General features: G+C 63.9%; 1 protein-coding gene across 2 annotated transcripts; it reads left to right on the top strand.

Moving 5' to 3' along the window:
- The first annotated feature begins 1,128 nt into the window (after positions 1–1,128).
- On the top strand, positions 1,129–13,395 carry KLHL30 (kelch like family member 30). 2 transcript variants are annotated; one of them, XM_082396437.1, is made up of 8 exons: positions 1,129–1,266; positions 3,113–3,926; positions 5,219–5,360; positions 7,287–7,373; positions 7,942–8,097; positions 9,256–9,444; positions 9,968–10,113; positions 11,522–11,912. In XM_082396437.1, the coding sequence occupies exons 2-8, from the start codon at positions 3,153–3,155 to the stop codon at positions 11,771–11,773; spliced, it is 1,746 nt and encodes a 581-aa protein (XP_082252563.1). In that variant the 5' UTR covers positions 1,129–1,266; positions 3,113–3,152; the 3' UTR covers positions 11,774–11,912. The 2 variants fall into 2 exon arrangements, with proteins under 2 accessions (XP_082252563.1, XP_082252562.1); XM_082396436.1 differs by lacking the exon at positions 9,968–10,113 and having other exon boundaries at positions 11,522–13,395.
- Positions 13,396–15,032: the final 1,637 nt, after the last annotated feature.

Genomic DNA, 15,032 nt, shown 5'->3' with positions numbered 1-15,032 from the left:
CAGGAAGCAGAGCCATCTGTCTCGGACGCGAGGTGTCATGACACCCAGATACCCTTGGGAAATTACCAAATCTTGCCAGGAGTGAGGCTGTCACCCTGGGACCCCCGGGGCCGCTCTGCACCATAAGAGCATCAAGCCAATCCCTAGTGGGTGTCAGGAGACCTCTGTCAGCCTAGGCCCTGCCTGACTCTTCCACATCGCAGCACGCCTAGAAAAATGGTTGTATTGGTAAGGCCCACGTGGGTACAGGAAGGAGGGGCTGACAGGCAGAGGCCCCACCTGGCCTCACCAGGCTGCAGGCTTCTCTCCTGTGTACCTGCAGGCCCTGGGCCGGGGAGCTTTCCTCTGACCGCTGGCATGAGAGACACCCTCTCATCTCCTCAGGCTCAAGCCCAGACTCAGTCAGGGCCTGTGGCTCCAGAGCCCCACTGAGACCCAGACGTCAGGGACTTCCCATTCCGGGGAGACTGCGAGCCGCCGCTGCTGTATTTGTAGACGATCCCATTTCTTAGCCATCTTTAATGCTCACGACTAATGAAGACAGCAGGGCAGGGAGACCAAGGCCACAATACGAGGGGACAGATCCTTGGGATCCCACCACCCTGTTATCAGCCTGGCGGGCACCTCTCTGGGCCCCTCCTTTACCACCGAGACTCCTCGCCACCAGGGACCCCAGGTTTTGAAAGTCTTTGCTGAGCAACCCACATTTCTTCATGATGATAACTTTTTCCTACTTGACAGAGAATAAGAGGCACCTGTCAATAACCACAGGGAAGCTGGTACCTGCTGGGTGCTCAGGACGCCCAAGCCCTGAACTGGGGGCTCCGTGTGGCCCCTGAGTCCCCGGCTCAGGCTTCACCGTCCCCCTCTTGCAGATGAAGAAACAGAAGTGGGGGAGCCGCGCCCCCCGCCCCCCGTCAGCCAAACACCACTGGGAGGGGGTAAGCCCAGACTCGCCCCTGCCCTGGGATGCTTCCTGCCATCTGTCCTGACTCAGGGGGTCACAGGAGGCTCCAGGCCAGTGTGGGCTTTCAGAGAGGACAGCCAGGGAAGAGCTGCCACCTCTCTCCTTCCCCCACTGGCCACCCTCCCTCCCGACACTGACAGAGGCTAAAAATAGCCTTCCGTCCCCACGTGGCCGCCCTGCCCAGCCCAGCCCAGCCCAGCCCAGCCATGTCCCAGCAGGCCCTCCACACCCCTTGGCCGGCTGGGCAGCCCTGCTCTCCAGCCTGAGCTCTGAGACAAGGTCCAGGTGCCGACTGAGAGGTAGGGTCTGGGGGGCAGACGGGAAGGGGAGGTGAGGACCAGGGCTGGGACCAGAAGGGGAGGGTGGGTTCCAGTGGGGCAGCTCAGTGGGCTTGGAGATCACAGCGCTGGGTGCTTTGGAGAGACCCTGCACACTGGCTAGGCCAGGCCCCTCAGCGGGGGCTAGGGGCTCAGCGGGCCTGCTTCCTTCCGGGTCCTGGCTGGGGAAGAGGGCGAGGGTGGGCCGGGGGAGGCTGGACCACACCTCTGACTGCAGCCAGGGCCACCGCATCCAGCCCCTGGCCAGAGCTGGGTTAAGGCCCTTTGGTGTCCTGCCCACTCTGCCCTCCTCTCTCCTGGCCTGGCAGGCGCTGGGTGGAGGCTCTGAGACCCTCTGGAAGCGCCCGCCCCCCTGCTGGAACTGCGGGGCAGCAGGTGTCAGCAGACAACCTGAGGCCCCTCGGGAAGGTGCTGGGCACCCCGGCCCGCTGGTCCCCGGGGCTGCAATACCCGGAGAACGGGGACACAGCAATGAGGGGAATGCGAGGCCTGGGGGTGGTGGCCGCCTGACTGATCTCCTGCGCTCCCCTGGGAGGGAAGGGCCGCCTTCATCCTGGCCAGAGAGACCGCTGGGTCAGGCAGGATGGACCCTGACCAGGGCTCCCTACCAGTCCTGTCTGGGCAGAGCCCAGGCCGGTCCTTGGGCCCCTAGGTGGGTTCCTTGGGTGTTTCCCTGCTCAAGCTCCCACCACAGGCACACCCGCCCCCGGGGCATCGGTAGTGTACGGTTCTCCTTATGGGGCTTTGTCATTTTGATGGCTCTTGGTTGACCCAGTATTTTGCACTGGCCTTCGCTTTGATGGGTCTGAAGCTGCCCCCTGGTGGACAGACAGCTTTTTTGCTGTGTGGTAGCTCGGGGTGAGATCACCTGTGCAGAACTTTTCTTTCTCTGCGGCGGTTTTCTCAGGGCAAAAATATCAGAAGATCATAAAGAAATATGCACATCATTAAATAAGCCCAGAAAAGGATTTGCTGAATCAGGCAATTTGAACGGTGACCGCCCTCCAGAAAGTTTCCTTTGCCTGCTTCTTTACCAACCTATGCCCAGCGACGTGTAACCTGGGGGTTCAGGGCCCAGGCCCCCGAGCCTGGTTCCCCCACGTCTGAGCTCTGTGGTCTTGGACAAGCGACTTGAGCCTTTTTTGCCTCTGTTTCCCCACTTGTAAAAGGGACTCAAACAGCACCCAGCTCTCGGGGTTGCCGCAAGGGCTGAGTGATGAGTATTTGTGCAAAGTTCAGGATGGGCCTGGCACGTGGGGGGCACCATGACAGCACAAGCTGCTGCGGGGACGTGATCCCTCGGCCCCTTTCACCGCCAGCCTCTTAATCGGCAGATGAGGAAGCTGGGATCAGAGAGGGGCGTGGCTCACCCAAGGTCACCCAGCAAGGTCATGACCAGTGAGGACCTAGGGGGCAGAAACTATTCAAATGCCGATGCTCTCCCCGGCAAGGTGGGATCTGGGAGCAGAGGAGGCCACTTGGGAGTTTGGGGGCCACAGGGATCCCCACGCTCCAGGAGGTCTGTTCTGCATAGCACAGAGGTATGGAGGGGGGCTGAGGCTTGGCTCTCCTGCTGGCCTGCCCTGATCGCTTGACCACGGCTGGGTCTCCCGCCCTGAGCCTCAACCTCCACACTGTAACCTGGGAAAGACACTGCCTGCCCTCCAGGGCTGTGGGGATGGCTTAGGTGAGAGGCTGGGCGAAGCGCTTCACACATAGTTGACGCGCAGACCGACGGTCGGGTGGATGGGTGACTCGGGCCGGCGAGACCGGGCCCGTGGCTGACCGTGCTGGCTCCTCTCCCTAGGAGCCCGTGGGGACGCCCGTCAGCAGGTGGCCGCGCAGTCATGGTGTGGAACGTGGACGACCTGGACTTCCACCTGCCCTCGCACGCCCAGGACATGCTGGACGGCCTGCGGCGGCTGCGCTCCCAGCCCAAGCTGGCGGACGTCACGCTGCTGGTGGGCGGCCGGGAGCTGCCCTGCCACCGGGGGCTCCTGGCACTGAGCAGCCCCTACTTCCACGCCATGTTCGCGGGCGACTTCGCCGAGAGCTTCTCGGCGCGCGTGGAGCTGAGGGACCTGGAGCCAGCCGTGGTGGCGCAGCTGGTGGACTTCGTGTACACGGGCCGGCTGACCATCACCCAGGGCAACGTGGAGGCGCTGACCCGCACGGCCGCGCGCCTCCACTTCCCCGCCGTGCAGAAGGTCTGCGGCCGCTACCTGCAGCAGCAGCTTGACGCCACCAACTGCCTCGGCATCTGTGAGTTTGGGGAGCAGCAGGGGTTGCTGGGAGTGGCTGCCAAGGCCTGGGCCTTCCTGCGGGAGAACTTCGAGGCCGTGGCACAGGAGGATGAGTTTCTGCAGCTGTCCCAGGAGCGGCTGGCCACTTGTCTGGCCGGCGACCTGCTGCAGGTGCAGCCGGAGCAGAGCCGGCTGGAGGCCCTGCTGCGCTGGGTGCGCCACGACCCCCAGGCCCGGGCCACCCACCTGCCCGAGCTGCTCGGCCTGGTGCACCTGGACGCCGTGCCCCGGCCCCGCGTGCAGCAGCTGCTGGCCACGGAGCCGCTGATCCGGGAGTCGGAGGCCTGTCGGGAGGCCCTGTCCCAGGGCCACGAGGGGGTGAGTGACAGGTGGGGAGCGGGGAGAGGAGCTCCAGAGACCCCACCTGCACGGGGACAGACAGTAGGACGGGGGTGTCCCCAACCTTGCAACTCTGCCTTCCTTGGGCCGGTCACCTGTGAGGGGGTCGCAGTTCATCCCCAAGTACAGGTTGCGCCCCTGTGTGTGCCATACCCTGGACGTGAGGGGAGAGGGACCCCGGAAGTGGTCATTCCCAACCCCTGTCTTGAAGGAGCCCACAGCTTGGTGGGGACAAACCTGGAGACACACCTAAGGCAGCATGAGAAAGGCCAGCGCTGGACTGTGGGCATCCTCAGAGGGTCAGGCAGTCACGGAGAGCTCTCTGGAGGAGGCAGCATCTGAGCTGGGCTTTAGAGAGGGAGGATAGGAGCTTGGCAAGGGGGAAAATAGTACAGGAAGATGGCACAGCTTGTGCCCAGGCAAGGAGCACGGACAGACGTGGCAGCCGGCCACCACCTGCCCCTTAGGAAGCTGCTCAAGCGTTTATCGGGTGCAGCTTCCTATCTGTGCTGGAGGCGGGCCTGGTGGGCGGACAGGCCCTGAGGAGGCGACGGGCCAGGGGAGCCGACGTCTGCCCGCTGCCAGGCAGCCTTGCTCGGAAGGACCTCGTAGGAGCCCCGTCAGGGGACAAAGACGTGGCTCAGGCCAGTGGGGGGGGGTGTGTGGCGGCAAATACTAACCGCTGCCCCGCCGGGCCCCGCCAGGCACGGAGGGCGGCCTCGTGCTGGAGCCAGCTAGGACTGTGACTGCGGGTGGTGGGACGGCGGGTCTGAGAGGCAGTGGGACCCCGGGATCTGGGAGCTCTGGGCAGTGGCTACTTACCCACCCAGGCAGGAGCATCCCAGCATTTCCCGCTGGGCCATCCCAGCACGACCTGCCACAGGCTGGGCTCCTGGTGGGGAGGGGAGCTTGGGTGGGGAGCTGGGGAAACGTACGGGCCTTGGTTCTGAAGGCGTGTGAGGGCCGCTGGAAGGGAGCAGGTCTCACGCGCAGGCACACCAGGACCTGCTGCCCCCCCCTCCCGGTCCTGAGCGCCTCTTACCATCGCCGGCCCGCGGCAAGCACGGCGTGTGGACGTGTGCGTGTGAGTGCACACCCACGCACAAACGCGCCCGGGCATGCACGCACCGAAGCTCGCCCCGCCCTGGCACGGGGCCACGCAGAGGACCCACGGCTGCCCCCAAACGCCCAGGCCACCAGCCGCCTCAGAAGCCACCTTGGCGGCCTGCCAGCGCCCGGGTGCCTCTGACCCCGCCCTCCCGGCCCCGCAGGCGCTGCTCGGGCTCCCGCAGGAGCTGGAGGAAGTTCTGGTGGTGGTCGGCGGGCGGGCGCTGGAGGACGAGGAGGAGGAGGGGGGCGCCCAGGAGCTGGCCCCCCGCCCCGGGAACTTCGCCTTCTACGACACCAGGGCCAGTGAGTACCCGTCCCCGCGCCCAGGGCACCGGCCCTGTTGTCCTCGCGCCCTGACACGGGCTGCCCAGAGAGCGGGGCACCCACCGTCCTCGCAGGGGCGGGATGGGGGCTGCAGAGGAAACCGGGGCCCCCGCAGGGGAGGGGGGCTGATCGTGGGGGGCGCTGCGGCCCCCTCTCCCTCCAGCCACAGCCCTAGCTTTGGGCCCCGGGGCCCTGGGTAAAGGGTCCTACCGCCCAGACGGCACAGCGTGGGAAGGTGGCCGCTGGCCGGAGTGGGAGGGCGGCCTGACCGCTGCTTCCTCTTGGCACCCCTGCCCTGTGCGCCCAGTGGAACCAAGTCCCAGGGGGCGGACAGAGGGCCGGGGGTGCAGGCAGCCTGGGGAGGGAGAGGTCAGGCTCTGGGTCGGCCCAGTGGGGCTCTGATTCCGGCCTTTGAGCGGGTCACTCCACCTCCTTGAGCCTCGGTTTCCTCATCTGTGAGATGGCCTTTGTCACAAGGAGCCAGTGGGAAGAGGAGCCAGGCCTGCCGTCTGGATGGGGCCTCTCCTGCCCGGGAGCCCCATTGCATTCCCCCTCCCACAGGAAAGCAGGGTTGAGAGGGCAGCAGGACGGTGGAGGGGCCACACTGGCCACAGGAAGCTCCTTGGAAAGCACTGAGGAGCTGGCCGCTGTCCTGGGGCCGCTCGGCAGGTGGCCACCACCCCCATGGCGTCAGCGGCTGGCGGGCTCCAGGAAGTCCGAGGCCGGCTGTCCCAGGTCAGGGGCTGACGAGAAGGGATTTGGGGGCTGACGTCAGGAGCTGAGCCCGGGAGCAGCTGTCCCCCAGACCCCGAGGGCAGGGGGCAGGCGGGCACTGGCAGGCAAAGGTCTGGTGACCGCTGGGCAGTCCCCACCCTGGGGTGACACAGACATGAGTCAGGGGGACACACAGTCCCTGCCCAGCGAGCAGGCACCGAGTGAAGCCTGGGGTTTCACATGTCCTGAAAACTGTCGTAAACAGTAAACAAAGTCCTCCCAGGGACATCCCCAAGGCCCAGGTCTCTCCCACAGCCTCCCACAAGCACCCAAAGTGTGTCCATTATAGGACTTAACCATTCCCACAGTTATTGCCTCATTTTGGTTTTTTCAAAGCGCTTTCTCATCTCTTGCTTCAGTTTACCTCATGTAGCTTCGTGAAGGCAGGTCCAGCGTGGGTGCATTACCCCATCCCTCACATTAGGGACCGTACTTTTAACAGCAGCTGCTATCTGACAGACGAGTCTCCTGTAGTCCCCACACCTCCGAGAGATGGGAATTAGCCCCATTCTACAGATGAGGAAACTGAGGCTGGGGTTTATCCAAGGCCACACCGCTGGTGCAGAAGAGCTGGGATTTGGACCCGCTCTGCCTGCTACATGGCCGTGTCTGATCCCCTCCACGCTGCCCTTGGGCATGGAAGGTGCTCAGGATGAATGAACGGATGAGAAATGAGTGAATGAATGATGCTTGTGTCATAACCCACCTGTGGCTAGTGGTCAGGCCCCTTAACCCATTCCCCCATCTGACTGAGGTGGGACCTGACTCAGGCCCAAAAGGTCCATCGGGGGTCAGTGGGATCAGCTGCAGGGTCAGGGTGAGACTTGGCCTCTGGAGCCTGGACCACTTCTCGGCACACCCTGGGTGGAGTCAGGTGTCCAGTCTGGGTGCCGGGCTCTGAGGGCGGCGTGGGGCACCAGGGGTCTCCAGGAGCCAAGCCTGATGCACACGCAGCACCTGGGGCCACATCGAGCCCCACCCCATCGGGTGTCCTCACCCACCTCTGCCTCCAGCTGAGTCCCGCCCCTCGGCCCTCCCCACCGGTGAGGGGACATTTCTGCACCCCTAGAGCGGGGAGGAGAGGCCCCTGCAGTGAGCCCAGCCACCCTGACCTCTCTCTCTTCTTGCCAGAGAGGTGGATGGCGCTCCCAGACTTCCCTGACTACCACAAGTGGGGCTTCTCTCTGGCGGCGCTGAACAACGATGTCTACGTGACAGGTGGGCAGGCGGCGCTCCCCACCTTGAGCCAGGCTCCCAGCAGCTTAATCCACAGAGCAGATCTGACCCCTGAACGTAATGCCCGTGAGAACCAACCCTCACCCTCCACTCAGTGGGATCCCTGCCCCTTTAGTCAAGACTCTTCTAGACCTTTCCATCGTGTGAAAACAAGGACATTTAAAATCCACACGAGGGTGCAGGGAACCGTCCTGTGTTCTGTCCTACAGCCAGGGCCTCCTCAGAAGGAACTGTGTGATGGAGGGTGCCGGGGTCAGTCTTCTGTTTTATATCTTAGAAGTTGGGGGGTCCTTGTAAGGTTTGATTGAGAAAAAAGCTTCCACTGGTGGAGGTGTGAAACCACTGATCTGGTCCCGCTTGTTTCTGGGGTGTGGAGGGACCTGTCCAAGTCACACGGTGAGACTGCGCCACCACAGTCACCCCCCACCCAGTGTCCAGCAGGACGGAGGCCCGGCGTGGGGGGAAGGGGCCGGACCCTGGTGCTCAGCCCCTGCCAGCCCGGAGAGCCCAGGCTGGCGGGCGCCCGAGTGGACAGAGCCTCTCCCGGCAGGGGGCTCTCGGGGCACCAAGACGGACACCTGGTCCACGACGCAGGCCTGGTGCTTCCCGCTGAGGGAGGCAGCCTGGAGGCCTGTGGCGCCCATGCTGAAGGCCCGCACGAACCACGCCAGCGCGGCGCTCAACGGGGAGATCTACGCCATTGGCGGTGAGGCTCCCTCCCCCCGCCTCCTGCCTCCTTCCGGCCCTCCTCACCCTCTGCCGCCGGGCAGCCTCTCGACCCCACACCTGGGCCACCTGCTCCCTGGGCATCGGGGTGAGGCTCAGAGGCGAGCCTTGGTAGCCGGCCCCAGGGTGATTCAATGCTCTCCAGGGACGCAAGAACAGGACAAGGAGTCAGTCCCCAAAAGGGACCCATGAGGAGCTGGGGCCTCGAGCTGCCAGCAGGGACGACCACTCCCATCCCAGAAACTTGGGCTCAGCCCTCAGCTTGGGGTCACCTCCTCGGTGACGTCCCTGGGGTGAGGGGACCCACCGTGCCTCCTTTTGCTGTCACCTTTGCCCACACCACGTCCTCAGCCTGAGCCCAGGGCCCACCTTATCCCCCTTACACCCCAGAGCTGCTGCAAGGAGATGCTAATGGTTAGATGAGTATTGAGACATGAGATGCGTGTGGGAGGAGGTGACAAGCTGGCCCTGAGACCATCCTAGGTGCCCCACCTGTCCTGGCCGGCCCCCTTGCCCTCAGTGGCTGCCGTATCCCTGGCCCGAGGGTAGAGAGCACGCGGCGTAGGGCCCAGGGCAGCTCAGGGTCCCCAGGCTCTCAGAGCCCAAGGTGGGCTCCAGGGAGAGCAGGGAGCCCTCCCACCCACGGCTGGTCTATGTCATTGTCGCATCCAGGGCAGAGGTGCTGCCTAAAGCTCCCTCCACACTGACTTCCTCTCTCCCACGGAAGGACCCCACCATGTGAGGGGCCGGGGGGTGGTGGCCTCCTGGGGGCCCCGCGGGCACCTCTCCAAGCGCCCTGGGCTCTGAAGGGTTCAGAGAGGCTGGGCTTCACCGTGAGGCCCCATTACCCACTCTGGAGTCGGGCAGTCCTGGGTCCAGGTGCCACCCTCATGCCACTTCTTGGAGGTGAGGCCTTGGGCAAACACCCTCACCTCTCCGAGCCCCAGCTTCGCTCTCTGTAAAATGAGGATAAGCCACCTGCCTCTCAAGGCCGTGCCCTTCTTCTCTTGCCCTTCCCCTCCTGGGCAACCGGAGTGGTCCCTGCGGCCTCTACAGAGCCCCAGACCCTACGTTTCCAGGACCCTTCCCTCATCCTAGCCCCCTGCAGCCCTGACGCCTCCACCCCTTCCCCCTGCAGGCACCACTCTGGACGTTGTAGAGGTGGAGAGCTACGACCCCTACACAGACACCTGGACGCCCATCAGCCCAGCCCTCAAGTACGTCAGCAACTTCTCGGCGGCCGGCTGCCAGGGCCGGCTCTACCTGGTGGGCTCCAGCGCCTGCAAGTACAACGCCCTGGCTCTGCAGTGCTACAATCCCGTCACAGGTCGGGGAGACGGGGCATGGGGCACAGGGAGGGGCCGGGGCCGGGCCGCCAGTCCCTCCCAGCGTGGCTGAGGGGTAGGTGGGACCCGGGGGCAGGGCACAGGTGGGATCCCACCTCAGTGAGTGGGAGGGTGGAGGCCCCAGGGGTAGGTGAGGCCGAGGGGGGCAGGGAGCGGGCCGCCACGGCCCCATCAGCGGCGGATGGGACAGTCGAGGAAGGCAGGGGACCAAGGGGCAGGGGACAAAGGGGGTCACCAGCTCAGAGCCACAGCTCCATCCCAGCCTGGAGGTATAGGGGGCTGGGGGCAGAGTGCCCAGGGCGGGGGACAGGGAAGCCCAGCCCCGGGACTGAAAGCTGCTGCATCTGCCTGGAACTGGCCTCCTGGGGAGGAGCAGTGGCCCGGACCCCCAAGGCACAGTGGGCGCCAGCTTGGGTTCTAGACTCTGTGCCAGGCTTTGGGCCCCCCTCGGGAGCCCTGGCTGCACGGCTGCCCGGTGACCCGGGCTGGGGCGTGTCCCCGCAGACGCGTGGAGCGTGATTGCCTCGCCCTTCCTCCCCAAGTACTTGTCCTCGCCGCGCTGCGCCGCGCTGCACGGGGCGCTCTACCTGGTGGGGGACAATACCAAGAAGGTCTACGTGTACGACCCCGGGGCCAACCTGTGGCAGAAGGTGAGCCAGCCTCACCTCCCAGGGCGACCCCACCTGGACCCCCGACCCTGCAGAGAGCAGGCCTGGGGACGGTGGGGTCTGGGGGTGTCGCCGCCGGGGGAGGTGGGGACAGTGAATGGAGACACAGGAGCCCAGAGCCCCCCCGAGGAAGGGTGCGCCGGGGGCCTCGGGCTGCTGGTCACGGAGGACGCTCTGCCCCCAGCCCACAGCGCCTGTCCTCCTCCTCAGGGGGCAAACCCGGGCTCAGCCGAGGGGGGGGGGCGGTTACTCAGGGACCTGTGGACTCAGAGACAGCGCTTCCTTCTTGGTGTCGGCCGGGCCCGAGGGGGAGTGAGTCTCCCGGCCCTGGGGGTGGTCAAGCCAGGGAGGGGATTCCTGAGCTGTGGAAGCGGGGAGCAGCCAGTCCTAGGCACCCCATTCCCCCCACCCCCATTGCCGCTACTCCCTCCCTCCTCCATCAGGTCCAGGGGACGGGGCGGTGGGTGGACCTCTGGGGGCAACGGAGCCCTGGCCTTCCTCCCTGTTTCTTCCCGAGAAGGAGGAGGGACAGTGCCCAGAGCCCGTGGTGGCCTCAGCAGTAGCTGAGGGCCAGCAGGGCAACAGCAAGGCCTCTGTGTCTGTGACCCTGCTGGCCGCAGCTGTCCCCTGGCGTCAGCGCTCAGCTGACCGGAGGCCCCCATTACAGCGGCGGAACAGCTGCAGGGAGGACCCTGCCAGGCTGACGCCTTCTTCCCGGGTCCCGTCGGCCGGGCCCGTCCCAGCCCACAGCGTGGTTCTGGGTTGGGTCCCAGCTGGGTGGGGCTCCACTTGGTCCTTCCCAGGCCTGGGGGTTTGCCACCCGTTACTGTCTTCACCTGGAGACCTCTCTTCTCCTGCCCTCCCAGGCTCTTCCCACATCTTTAGCCCTCACCCCGCAGCCCCCATCCAGGGCACCCCTGAGGCTACGGGCCGAGGCAAGGGGTGCAGGGGCAGAGCGATGGGTCCCATGGGGCACCTGTCAGGGCTGAGGCCACATCTGTTCCCTCCGAGAGAGAACAGCCGAGAATCAGAAGTGCAGCCCAGCTGTCACCCTGGGAGGGAGCCCTGGGGTCAGGCCTCCACATCTCCCACCCCCTTTGACTTCCCAGCTTCGGATGTGAGCAAATTCAGGCCTGAGAGAAAGAGGGGGCCGGAAACGTCATCCTGGGAGACGTAGGGTGGAGAGGGGAGCAGTGGGGTCTCTCCACTGAAGGGAGAGTCTGAGGGGCCCTGGAGGGGCAGCCAGGGTGAGGTCCCAGGCAGCAGGTGTGCTGGTGCCCTGGATGGGGTGCGGGCCGTCCTCTCTGCATGTCCCCCCGTCCCACCCCGAGGGCACCGTCGCCACCACCCTCCAGTCGCCCGCTGGACGCTGACCGAGGACCGTCCGCAGGTGCAGTCCCTGCACAGCCTGCACGAGAACGGGGCGCTGGTGCCGCTGGGGGACACGCTGTACATGACGGGCGGCCGCTGGCAGGGCATGGGCGGCGACTACCACGTGGAGATGGAGGCCTACGACCCCGGCCGCGACGCCTGGACCCGCCACGGCGCCCTGCCCCGCCTCTGGCTCTACCACGGGGCCTCTGCCGTCTTCCTGGACGTCTCCAAGTGGACCCAGCCCTTCGGGCCCACCCAGGAGCCCTGAGCTGCCCCTCGGCACACCTGGAGCAGGCCCGGCTGAGCCCCCGCCCCGGGGGACGGCCCCCTTTCACTGTGGTTTGTGAACCAAAGTGTCGCCGTCCCCTCCAGGGCTTGGGCTGGGTTCAGGCCACCAGGGGACGTCAGAGGACACAGCCTTGGTCTCCGCAGCCACCACGCCAAACTCTGAGCTGACCAGCGGGAAGGGCTGGGCCTCTGGAAGCCTGTATGGGTGGGAGAAGCAGCTCTCCTGCCCGGGGGGTGTCTGAGACCTCAGAGGAAGGAGCCCAGGGCCGGGGGAGCCTTGAGAGAATTCCCGTGCTCTCTGAATACTGGCCGCTCCTGGCTGTGTGTCCCACTGGTGGCTTTTGGAGGACCTGCACGGGTGAGGGTGACACGGAGGCCCAGGAAGCGGAGGCTGTTGCAGAGGGTGGACAGCACAGAGCAAAGGGCCTGAGGTGGGGTCAGCGCCCAGCCCTGGGGGGCCTGCTTCTGCCTGTCCCACAGCTGTGTGACCACGGCCAGCAGCCGACCCTCTCTGGGCCTCAGGCACATGGGGCTGCCTCGGGTGGGCTGTCTGCTCTCCCTGCCCCAAGCCTTACTTTGGCACCCTGTTTCCAAAGACTGCCTCTGGGGACAAAGGAGACCCAGCTTTTTCTGTGTCAGCCCCAGGAGGGCAGCACTCACAGAGGCTGGAGGGAAGGGGGTGGGGCATGGGGGGAGGGACAGAGGGTCCTTCCACCTGCCTGGGGGCTGGGGGGAGAGAGGGCAGCAGGGCTTCCCAGGGAGGTGAGCAGGACGAGCCAGGATTCCCCCTGTCTCTCGGGGTGGTTTGCTTCAAAACAAAGGCTCTTCATCAGAATGAAGTTCCCCAGACGGGGGCCCACAGGGGCGGGGGTCCTGCAGGGACTTCGGGGGGGTGGCCCTTGGGCACTTTGGTGGCTTGCCCCCAGGCGGCCTCCTGAGCGAGGAAGACCAGCATTTGGAGTGACTCAGGTGGCTCGTGCCTGCCCAGAGCCCCCCGACTTGGACTGGGTCCCCTCGTGGGGCTGGCTCGGCCTCCCTGCTCCTTCTCACTCATCCTGAACAAGGCATCAAGTTTGTAGCCAAGGGGATGATGAAGGAATCTCACTGGGTGCTCAGTGGGCCTCCCCCTTTGACACAGGCTCCGTCAGGGGACACAGGACTACAGATGGGGAGTTCTGGGTCCGGCCTGGCACCGACCAGCTGAGGCCTCGGGTACCTCCCGTCCCCCTCCGGACCCGGGTTTCCTGTCCAGGACCAGCCCACAGGCTCCTCTGTGAAGGGATCAGGGACCAGAGGGGCCTCTGACATCTCTGGTTCTGAGGAAGGAATCCCTGGTCCCTCCAGCTTCTATGGATCCAGATCCACTTTGCTCCCAGACCTGAGCCCTCACACCCATGTCTTATGGGAGAATTGAGTTGGCCCCAGGGCCCAGACAGAGTGGGACCTGCTGAGTGTCTGCTCTCTGCACCTGAGGACACGTGGTGGGCTGGTGGCCTGGGTGAAAATGAGGATGAAGGTTTCTGGGATCCTTGAATCTCTCCGTAAGAAAATCTTCTGAATTTTCAATCCAAACAGTGATTGAAAGTGCTGCTTCAAAACAAAGACTCAACGTGTCAAAGTGGACTTATTTTGATGACAAATGGGTAGTTGAAAAGGTGGTGTTCTAGGAGAAGGCCTGCTTTCTGCCCCACTCGCCCTCACGGCACTGGGGGGCAGTACTAGGGGTGGGGGAGCATAGCCCACTCCAGGGCCTTGTCCTCAACTTTGGGGCACCAAACCGCCCTTCGTCTGATCTGCTGAGCTGGGATTGGGCCCCTCCAGTTGAGTGATGGAGAATAGTTTAATGAGGAGCTATTTCCGAGGTGTGGGCAGGCTGAGGGGGACCCAGCAAGGGCTCGAGGAGCTCCCAGGGCTACCAACGGTGGGGAGCTGCCACCACCCCTCGGCCTCCAGGGCCTAGCAGAGGAGATGCAGACCCCAGAAAGGGAGCTAGAGGGAAAGGGCTGCCGAGGAGCTGGGGCCTTTGCTAGAGGAATGCAGCCACTGCCACTGCCACTGCCACTCCCCCAGTGCCTCCCACTGGCCAAACCCAACCAGAATCAAAGACAGGCCACTGACACAGTCTGTAGTGGCCAGCCTGCAGGGGCAGAGAGCAGGTGGAGAGGGGTGGACAGGGTGCCAGGATGGGCAAACAAGATCTCCAGCACACAAATCAAACACAAGAGATTCTCATGTAAAATGGACACTCATGCACTAATTCAAGCAAGGATGGTCATGGAGAATCCAGGCCTCCACACCCCTTTCCAAAGCCCCCAGAAAACAAGGCTCATCAGAAGGTTTGGGGCTAGTGCAGAATCTAGAAAAGGGAACAGGTAACCTTGGAACATGTGCAAATGCCCACTACTCTCAGACCCACGGCAGGTGAAATCACCTGCCCCGCCCCAGAATACTCGTGTGTGCTGCGTGGGTACATGTTGTCTTTCCCTCAGACCATGCTGGGTAAACTGAGACACTTCCAGCAGACCCTGCCTGCAGTGACCACAGTGCTCTCAGCAGCCAGACCCAGCACAGCCGAGCCGGGTGAAGCTCCCTTTGGTCCCCAGATGAGCCAGGGTCTGGGGATGCTTCTAGCCATTTCCACAGGATTTGGATTTTCCAGTACCTCCTAGACAAGCCCATTTCATTATTGAGATCTTCCCTGTACCAGGCAGGGACAGGGATTGCTGGAATCAGCCAGTTGACATTTGTAATTAAACGGACTGGTCAAATGACAGTTCACTGTAGTCAATTTAGACCACTGCACCAGTTGGCTGGTTGACCAGTTGGCCCAGTGGAAAGTATGAGTATTGACCTGGATTCTGGTAGTGACTGAAGAACGGGGTGGTCTCAGCCACACACAGCGTAAGGATGTCCACTCCTCCAGGGCTGTGTCATTCATCTTTGATTCCCAGCGCCCAGCACAGCGCTGGACACTCAGGCTGAAGCGTAGCTGCCGTTGCTGTGTGTGCAGGACCAGGTACATAGGAGGACAGCCAGGCATGAAGCGGATTAACTGAAGAACGGAATGGACTGTGGTGAGACTCTTCATGGAGAAAGTAATTGTCTGTTTGGCACGAACACCCTAGGAGGCAACGTGATGTCCTCAAAGCTAATGGACTGTCCTATAGGAATTACCTTGGTCACAATCACATTTAAGAATGTGCTTCTTCCCACAATGGCAAACAGAGGCATCGAGAGCC

This window comes from Balaenoptera borealis (genome assembly GCF_965194805.1).
Source record: "Balaenoptera borealis genome assembly, chromosome: 6".
Taxonomy (NCBI): domain Eukaryota; kingdom Metazoa; phylum Chordata; class Mammalia; order Artiodactyla; family Balaenopteridae; genus Balaenoptera; species Balaenoptera borealis.
This window is presented reverse-complemented; position numbering and strand designations above follow the sequence as displayed.

Bases quoted from the DNA above. Each gene is read 5' to 3' on its own strand.
- KLHL30 (XM_082396436.1), top strand. From the start codon at position 3,153: ATGGTGTGGAACGTGGACGACCTGGACTTCCACCTGCCCTCGCACGCC. The intron at 7,374-7,941 runs GTGGGCAGGCGG...CTCTCCCGGCAG, and splicing joins CAACGATGTCTACGTGACAG to GGGGCTCTCGGGGCACCAAG. The intron at 8,098-9,255 runs GTGAGGCTCCCT...TTCCCCCTGCAG, and splicing joins GGAGATCTACGCCATTGGCG to GCACCACTCTGGACGTTGTA.